The 10,117-nt window shown below is 36.8% G+C and overlaps 1 protein-coding gene across 1 annotated transcript; it reads left to right on the top strand.

Annotated features, from left to right (window-relative positions):
• Window positions 1-717: 717 nt before the first annotated feature.
• Window positions 718-5,856, top strand: LOC102804405 (uncharacterized). Its single transcript, XM_006825421.1, has 7 exons — window positions 718-780; window positions 946-1,022; window positions 3,052-3,135; window positions 3,983-4,093; window positions 5,075-5,110; window positions 5,256-5,299; window positions 5,706-5,856. Exons 2-6 carry the CDS (start codon window positions 955-957, stop codon window positions 5,269-5,271), a joined length of 315 nt encoding a protein of 104 aa, XP_006825484.1. The 5' UTR covers window positions 718-780; window positions 946-954; the 3' UTR covers window positions 5,272-5,299; window positions 5,706-5,856.
• The last annotated feature ends 4,261 nt before the right edge of the window (window positions 5,857-10,117 follow it).

The following is a 10,117-nucleotide window of genomic DNA, read 5'->3' as shown; positions in this document are numbered from 1 at the left end:
ACTGTATCCTTCTGTGTCTCTCAAGCATTGAACAGTATTTTTTTCGACATCTCATTACTATGGTTTGTATTAGAACAAACATGATGATGTAATGATGATGTAAGAATTCTGGCTGTACAAATAGGATTTACGATTTCAAAATAAATTATGTTAGCTGTAAAAACAAAACAGAAAGCAGTAATTGTACCTACTAAAATCTTACACAGTCATGACAACCATGTAAGCGTGTTTTATTGCTGTTGGAACCATCGGTGTTTAAATCAGAGTTGCGATGCATCGGGTATTTTAAGGTCCATATTTTCCGTGAAGTGTTACCTTATGATTGATATTTAATGCACAAACCTAGTATGTTTTATATGTATGTTCTGTACAAAATGAATTATTTACTATATCGCTTGGCCCGCTTGTTGTAAGTCGAAAAGACGGTGACCGAATACGCATGTGGTTCCAATTAATCAATCAGTTGAAATAGTGTAAACGCAATAACGTTAAATTGCCCACTCAACGAACTTAAGAAACGACGTGAGGAAAAGTCAAAACATTTTTTCACACTGAACATTCAGTTCAATAAAATTTCTGTTTATTCTCAATAAAATGTAAACCATTACACAGCGACATTTCTGACGCATCGAGACTTTGTTGGAGTTTTTTTTTATTGAAGACACGTGGTTTGGACAAACATGCATATACATGTATATATATCCACAAGGAAACAGTGGCGTGTACAGAATACACTCAGATAAAGTAGAATCAGAAAGTTTTAGCAGAAACGCCACTTAGGTAAGTACCATCCGTACGGTAATGTGCTTATATCATTGGCAAGGTTCAGTTGTACTACGATGCTTTTGAATTGATCCAGCCTTGGTACTTTCGCTAGTAGATTTTTCATCATTGTTTGCAACAGAGAATCGGACGGTTTACATTCTTATAACATCTGTTTTCCAGTTCTAAAAAATGAGGACGCAGAATATCATCGCTGTCTCCCTGATATTGATCGTGTTGTTGGCCGACACCTTTGCAGAGTAAGTATGTATTACATCAACCCATGTATTGGGGGCTGCGTCGCACAAATTAGAAGTAAAAAGAGAGAAGGCAGTTGTTTTGGGCAAACATAATGAACAATTGTAATATATACATAATTTGAATTATACAAGCCGTGGCTATGTGTACGTTATTCCACAATTCTCAGTATTGAGAAGTAGGCCCAAAACCTGATTAGCACACGATAGGGTTAAATCTTTCTGTCAGAAAATCGACAAAAATAGTATTTTGCGCTGCGGATGAAGAACATTGCGACCCTTGGGTATTGGGGATTCAAGCGATAAGCATGAGAAAAACAATTGTTCAGAATTACGCCGGCAAACGACGTCGAAAAGGATTGGCTCGCTCGTGAACCTGGAAGCTTTGTTGACCCTCAAAACACAATCAGCCACACTTGCACGACACTAATCAACTTTTGTGTTTTTTTTTTTTTTTAAATTAAGTCAATTGAGATGAGTTTACATATATAAACGTTGCTTCTAACACGCACACACACACACACACAAAGAACTACGCGAATAAACCTATAATAACGCAGTAATACGGTTGCGAATTTGCGCCACCGTTCGGTATATTTATAATCGCTTCGTGCATGCTAGTTCCAGAGCCAATTTTTGTTTTACCACGGTTACAAGTAGAACGTTCTCAGTACTGTATCACATTTGTACATAGTGTTTAGTTTACGTGTGTCAAAATTACCTTTAAAATGAAGTTGTTATAATAGAATAATTAACATAGCCGCCCAAAAGAATAGTATTATCACGGGGACGATTCTTCTCCTCCGGGGTTCTTCAATACGTGTCAGGGGGGAATACCTTCTGGTCTCTATATCACGTTTGCTTGAGGTACGGGATCTGGAACGTTTCTTAAACTTTACAGTCAAATAGATACACACAACTAAATACGTATCAACTCTCGTCTTTAAACGGTCAGTCGAGTACTCTATAAGACACAGCGCCCTGGGGAAAAGTCTTCAAGACTATCGCAAGGCTGATCCAAGACTGCGTCTCTCCTGGTGTTCTCGCCAAGACCAACTAAAAATTCTTTATTCACTTTCAAAACCTTAACCAATTACAAAGACGTTAAAAGACTCCAAGGCGTGGCCTTCACACATACAGCCAATCACACTAAGTACTGGACACGTCATACCTACTGATTAATCCGACGTCCGCCATATTATAAACTACGCATACCAAACGTTAGAAATAGTAGTCCGGATAGCGACGGCTATATCATAATTAGTTCCAAGTCACTGAGTCGAGTTCCATCCAGGACCTCACATGAGTCTAATTGATGACAAATATAACACAGCCTTTCACTAGTAATCAGCTAAATACTGTAAAATACTTTATTTTCACTGGAATTTATTTTCGCTGAAAAGACTTTTTAGGTGTGTTATATGGAATTTATTTTCACTGATTTTTGGCGAGTTGAATGTAAAAGATAGGAAAACAGGTATATTCGCTGGATTTTATTTTCACTGAATCATTCCTTTAGCGAAAAAGGCGAAAATTAATTCCAAACGAAAATAACGTATTCCACAGTAAGTCGATCAACAGATACGCGAAAACTAATTCATGACAGTATACCACCCGATTTTGTACAGCTCACTCCGTATACATATTATTTATCGCTTCGGTGTGTATACTGTATGTCGTACTACTGGTTAAAAACTCGTGGTATACTCGCCTCTTGGATGGCGGGTGGTGTAGTTCCCCTTAAATAAAGTTACTAAATCGTTAATTGTCGGCACAATTTTGTATTACGTGTGAAAAGATATTGATCAATGTATTGAGATTTTGTTTCGTTTACTACTTTTTTGACGTTGTTGTGAAATACAAGTCATATTCCTAACCACGTCAATACAAGGGGGATATTATAGTGCACTTTTTCTCAACAGGTTTTAGGCTGGGTAAGAAAATGCACTAGTTGCAAAATAAACTCATTGTTGCGCGCGCAGTCGTTTCGTATTTCGTATCACCCACATCGTATTTTGTGTTCACTCTTTAGGGCTGCTGCAAACCGACGTCGTACTAACAAACCTCGACGTCGTAACACTGGCAGAGACCTTGACCAAGAAGGGCTACAAACAAGGTAATTAGTGACCGTATGTATCATATGATTTCGCCATGTTGTGTTTATTTCATATTCTAAAGCCACAACTGTGTGTGGTTGTTTGGTATTTCATATCTCTAATGCATGCATGACTAGAATACAAGACACGCGGGTGCATTCAATTGTCCATGTCAGTATGTGTTGACTTTCCCATGTAATATTACATTTGTCTTTATTTCAACCGAACACCTGGAGTTAACATATTAATGCATTGTGCATGCCTTGGCCATACTCACACTTTCAGGCACGTCACATCGAGTCGAATGTCTAGCTTTCCTTATTTTGCAAGTTATAGGTCGAACCAATCACATTTGCTTAATCTGAGCGTCACGGTGGCGTCACGAGGCCACGTGATTCTGCTAATGAAAAGCTTGTATACAGTACACATGTCGTTTAGATACAATTTGGTGACGGTGCACATGTGAATAAATGCCCCGACTCACGGTAACATAGCCATTGTCATCACAATAAAAAAACAAATTTCTATGCGTTTTAAATGCAAATCTGCTGAAGAACAATAAATAACTACACCAAATGCCAATGGTGAATGGACTGGTAACATTATACACCAATGTTTCTTACTGTATATAGCTTCCAAACACGGTGCTCGTGACACTAAACATTCGTAACATATTTTTAAAGGGTGAGATAACTTTGTTCTGAGGCAATTTGTGTATCGTTGTACTGCACTCACGTTAGTTCACTTTGGTGCCGGTAAACAAAATTATATTGTAATTACTGTTTCATTTGGACCACCAGCTACTTTATTGTATGGGACAGATGGATGACAAAGTTTAACTTTTAATTTTAAACTCTGATCGTGTAGGGGTAGCGGCAACCGGCGTCGTAGTAATAACGGCAATGGCAATGGCAGGGACGTGGACCAAGATATTGTCACCCTGGACGACGACTTTGAAGAAATATCTCCGCAAGAAAGGTAACATGAGATCGTCTGTTACTATTGTTTCCCCTTCCTCGATGTGAATCCACGTTCGAAATGAGCTGTTTTCTTTAGATGTAACCATTACTGGCGACATTACTGGAGTGAAATGGCGCACTTGTTTTACGTATTGAGTCGAAAAAATAATTATTCATTGGTTTCACTCAAAAAAAAAAAATATTCTTTCGTTTTCTGATAAATATTTCAATACTATTTCTGGCTTGAACACGTTCAACTGAACACGTTCAACTGTTCCGCGCATAGGAGCTATATAACTTTCCCTAGTCAGCTTAAAAAAAAATTAGTTAGTCGTTTATTGCACGATATAATGTCTTAACAACTTCAACTTGAACTAATCTGCATCTTTTTTTAACAAAAATCAGAAATATTTTAATCTGTTTAACAGGACGGGCGACTTAACATACCTGTGTTAAATTAGAACGCTACACAAAAGTAAAAATATTGTCATTTTCCTTATTTTTGCATATTTGCTATGCCATGTTACCATGTTGGTGTCGATCATTAAAACACAGTGAAAATAGCATGTTTTGATCGTTTTATGACATTTCACCATTATATTGTTTCACATGGCAAGGATATATTTCAATGTCTCAAAATGTCGATAGGTTACGAATGGTGTTGTTAGTGGGTAAATGATTAGAAAATGTGTTTTCACTGTGGTCTATGGAAGCCGCTGCTAAAATGGAATATTACATTATGCAGTCTACCTTAACCAACATGAACTTGTAGTTTAAATTATTCGAATATGCAAATGATTCGTATGCAAATCTGCCCTGTGTTTTTATGTGTATGGTCTATATTTAGTCCTTTTGTATCATGTTACGAGTTGGGTATCCGATGCAGTGAAGTGTAGGTGTACTTCAAAACACACAATTACAAAGAAATTTATCGCAATTCACGGCATACATTTACATTGCGTACAGATAATATCGTGATTTATTTCGTTACATTCTACAGATTTCTTCAGGAGAACGAAGACATAGAGAATGATTGGTAGGTAACCAAATTATATCGTTGCACTCATACTAGTAGCGATGAACAGCGCCCCCAGTTTCTAATCTTGATAATAACTACTTGATTGTTGTCGACGATCAATTTTTCGCGTATCTGACAATTGTAAATTTGTTTTACCTGCTAGGTTTGAAGAGGAATGAAGATGACTGAGATATGTATTTCTATGAGGTATGTTTTAATTCGTGATTGAAATTAGAGTACATATTAGGGCATAATAAAACAAAAATGGCTGCCACCGGGGTTTGACCGGACTTCACACAAACAAGTTCGCTGATTCTGTTCTAAACATTTTCGATTTCGGCATTCCCATGATGTATCCTCGGAAAGGAAAGATGTATAATAATAAGCTTATACCGCACACCGTCGCACCTAGCCCCTGCTGCGCGTCGATCGATTCTCAAGCTGTACTGTCTTCGTGCATACTTTGAGGTATCCTCGTAATAACCTCATATTATTACAATACACTGTGACGTGATGTAATATATTTACATTGTATTTTAATGCTACGTGCTATAGTGTATTACTGTATAATAATGACATAAATGTAACACAGGCTACTTATTTTATTTTTCAGCGTTGTTTCTGGAACAACTATATTTATGACGCGGATAACGACCATGACGACAGCGTTGTCAGGGAATAGTGTTGTTTACATTTACGAGACCCGTGTAACGCGTATTTACGTTTTAAAAATATAATAAATCATATGCATATAACACTTTAAACCAATGTTGTTTTTCTTTGTTTTGGGTTCGGTGAGGTAACCCCGCTCCCTAAAGAAAAGCGAGGTGCCTTCACAGCATCGTTATGGACGCCATCATAAGCTTGATAATGATTACTGCCCACATTCTAGTCATATCGCCCTCACACGCATTCAAGAAAGATATAGATAACGTCTTGCCAATACAGTTTTAACTTCACTTATTAATAACAACACAACTCGTAATTGTTATTCAAATAATTAACAATACTTTTACGCCCTTGAACGTCACATGGATACCACTGCCTGCAGCAATTGCGAGACAGCAACTGAGGCACTAAAGCGACAAACGTATTTGTGAGGTTTTGGAGTTTGGCTGGCTTGTTGGGGAGGATGTGGACAGACTTAACGTCTTGGGAGTAGGATTCGAGTGCAACATGAAACGTACTCGCGGAACGAACGCAAGAGAGAACACACAAAATAAGTAGAAAGGTAGCAATGATGATACCAGGGTGATACATATGAGCGGCAACACAAATCGTTAATTGGTCCAGTGACGACTCGTGATTGGAGAATAAATCGCATCTGTGATTGGACCAAATTTAATTAATTTCATAGGTTGTGATGTTTATCTCGGAATCCAAAATGTCGTATCAAAGTGCAACTTATTGAAAATGATTCTTCGAATTTTCTGCACCACAAAAATAATATCATTAATATTAAGGTCGCGTTTATATCAATTTTATCGCGATGTTGCGGCAGTGGATTAAATAAATAAATCAAAGCTCGCGAGCACACAACCTCAAAAATATGGGTTTACTCATTCTCGACCTTACCGATCGTTTAGTCTTAAATTTGATAGACGATGTTATTGTGAAAGCCAATTAAATACCGAGGAGTCAGTTCCAGGGATTACTCAAGCCAAAATAGGTGTATGATAGTTGAATTGAATTTTATTCATTTAATTTACAGGCAATATTGATAAATGAATACAATACAAATAACACTGAAATACGTATTGAATAGGAAGCTGGAAACTAGTGTAAAACACTAGTCGAGTCCACCCCCTTTTCTAGGTGAAATACAAACTATAATAATAAGTGGACGCTATTTTTTTTACATACAACTCAATTATGCATGCATAGTGTAAAAATCTGTTCATTTCTTTTTTAAATGAATTTCTTGAGCTCATGGAACGAATTTCTTCTGTGAGTTTATTCCAGAGTTTAGCCCCAGCATATTTGATTGAATGTTGTCCAGAATTAGTATGGTATTTTGGAATTATAAGATTACCTAATGCTTTTGATTTTGTGTGATAAGAGTGTTGGATGGAAGAGAATTATTGAGAAAACCCTGTTGGTAACTTGCCATTGAGATTATCATGAACAAACAAAGACATTTGCAAATCATGTTGTTTATAGATATTTAGTACATGGAGCTGATTAAAAAGTGAAGAAATGTGTGAGAGGCGATCTGATCCTGTTATTATGCGTACAATTCTTTTCTGTGTGAGATGTAAGTTGAGTACGTGTTCCCCCAAACTTCTAGTACATAGGAAATATGTGGTAGGATGAAACAGTTATATAATAGTAAAAGAATAAATGGTGGAATAATGTCCCCCAACTTGAAAAGAATACCTGCTTTACTAGTTATTGTTTTGTTTACTTTTTGTATATGGTTCTTCCAGTCAAGGTTATTGTCCAATTCAACACCAATGTACCCAGTTGTTTCAACTTCATCTATTGTTACCCCTTTTATATTAATTGTGCCCGTTGAATGCATTGATGCCTGTTTACCTCTAAATATAATGTATTCAGTTTTTTTGGAATTTATTGTTAATTTATTTGTATCGCACCAGTCTACAACATTGTTTAAATGGGAATTTACATTTGAAAGATCTATTGTGTTTTTTGAGTTGAAGGTATGAAATAGGCTGGTGACGTCTGCAAATAAACGGGTGTCGAAATATTCTGTGGCACTTGCAATATCATTTACGTAAATCAGAAAGAGTGTCGGACCTAGCACAGAGCCCTGTGGAACTCCACAAGTAATTGGTAGTTCATTTGACTGCATCCCATTAATATTGACATGTTGATTCCTGCTTGTTAAGCAATTTGTGAAGAGATTTTTAGGGATCCCCCGAAAACCGTAATTGTCTAGTTTGCTAATTAGAATATCACGATTCACAGTGATCTTCTATTGTGTAAAATTCGGTATTAATTCTAACACCCAAACTGCACTTAGAGCTAATGTCAGTCTTTTCCTTGTTAATGTCTACTACGATTCTCGAGTCCTAGCGCGATACTGATTCGGCATGCCCTTCGGGGATGTACCAAGACTACATATACCTCGTCTGCAATACACATCTCCCATGGGCAATACAACCGATGTCAGTATTGAATCAACTAACTTACCAATGATCACAGTACACATGCCATCTAACCTACCATCAAATCATTCATGTTGCAATAAACTAAGTCAACCATGAGATCCAAAACAGAATCAAACTCCAATAATTGACCCAATTATCGAATGTATCAAAACTATTATAGTTCTTATACACTCACAAACTCTCCAAACCATCATGTATTCCTAATGTCAAGCAAACTTCTATTCTGCCAAGTATTTCATCTACTAGCAACAGACAGTTTTAGGACCCTTATACACTGTAACCTCGCTACAACGAGCCCATTGAAGGACACGAATTTAGTTCGTTACAATTTAATGGTATACATACAAGTCACGATAGTACGATTACACATTAAGTACTAGTACATAAACAACGTTATATCAATTGATAGAGCATTTAATAAAATAGTTAATAAAAAACTCTCGTCACTGTTTGATTTATTATTTTCTATGCATGTATAAAGGCCGAGAGCTGATAAGTCTCAATATTTCGCAATAGCACTATTATATATAAAGATCCATGGAGCTGGAGATATATACTTTCAAATATTAGTACGCTTTGATAAACATAAACTCGTTAATAGTAGGGGTGAATATATTGATCGTGTACAGTCTTTATGGGGGGGGGGGCAAAGGTTATTTTCGTTCAACGTAATTGCAATATTTTTTTGTTCGTACAATGTAAATTGAAAAAAATAAATTCCGTAATTCTGTAATCACAGGTTAGACGTACAACGTAATCAATTAAATATTTTTTTCGTACACTGTAAAAATGTGTCATTTTTCGCGGTACGTACAAGAATTTACATCCAAATAAAAAAAAATCGTAAACAATAATCCAGGGAAATTACATTTCAGAAACTGTAAAACGACTAGATGACACAATTCACTACAAAATTGAATGTCAAGACGTAAAAGGCCCTCTAACAGAATGAAGAGCATTACGAGGGTAATATGCGCATGCGTCTTTACACACGGCGCAGTATTGGCGGAGAATTTGAGTCGGAGAGCTCTTCGGACCATTCAATGTTCCATTTTTTAACACTTTAAACTGTAAAAACGTCTTTTTTTCTTGTAAATTGTACAAAGCCCTTTTTATTTCCTGTAAAACCGTACAAGCTACCCCCCTTTCCTCCCCTCTTTATAAAACTGGCAATTTGTTCCGTGTTTATCTATTTAGATATCCGTACTATACAGTAACACCGGTTTTTTTTTCTGATACACAACGTAAATGCAGTTAGTTCAATTTACAGCTGTAACACAACGCCAACAGGCTTAGTCTGTTTTCAGTCTGCAGGCAGACCACAGAAAAGAACACTCCAGTGAATTTTTGAAGTACGTGTAAACTGATGCATCTCATTGGCCCGCTCTTTGGACGAAATCTGATAATGGGATGTCGTTTCCATCATTCTTCAATCGACCGCACATCTGTGTTGACATCGACCCTGGGAAAAGGTAAAATAATTCTACCATCCATTGGTTGTATTTTGTTGGTTGTATTCTTTTGAATTAGATTCATGGCAGAATGGGAGATACAGTTGCCAATCGAAGAAATTGCTTTCTGCTCCAAACCACGTCATCGAAAAAGCGATCGTTTCGATGGAACAAATTCTTCACTGTAACCATTTACTGAAAAGTTCTGATCTCATGCAGGCACTTTTGCCGTGTTGCTGAGTGGTAATTTATCGAGATTCATATGCTTCACATAACGTGGGTCCTGAAACTTGCCAAAACACAGATGTCACAGTTTATACCTGAACTGTTCGCAGGCCCGTAGCCAGAACTTTTGAATAGGGGGTTCGAAACAACAATAATATATTTGATATGAAACGTGTGAATTTTATAATATTCAAAAAGTGAGCTCTGTTACAGACATT

This window comes from Saccoglossus kowalevskii, chromosome 14 (genome assembly GCF_978046115.1).
Source record: "Saccoglossus kowalevskii chromosome 14, keSacKowa6.1, whole genome shotgun sequence".
NCBI lineage: Eukaryota > Metazoa > Hemichordata > Enteropneusta > Harrimaniidae > Saccoglossus > Saccoglossus kowalevskii.
Note: the sequence above shows the minus strand (reverse complement) of the source record. Positions and strands in the feature narration are given on the sequence as shown.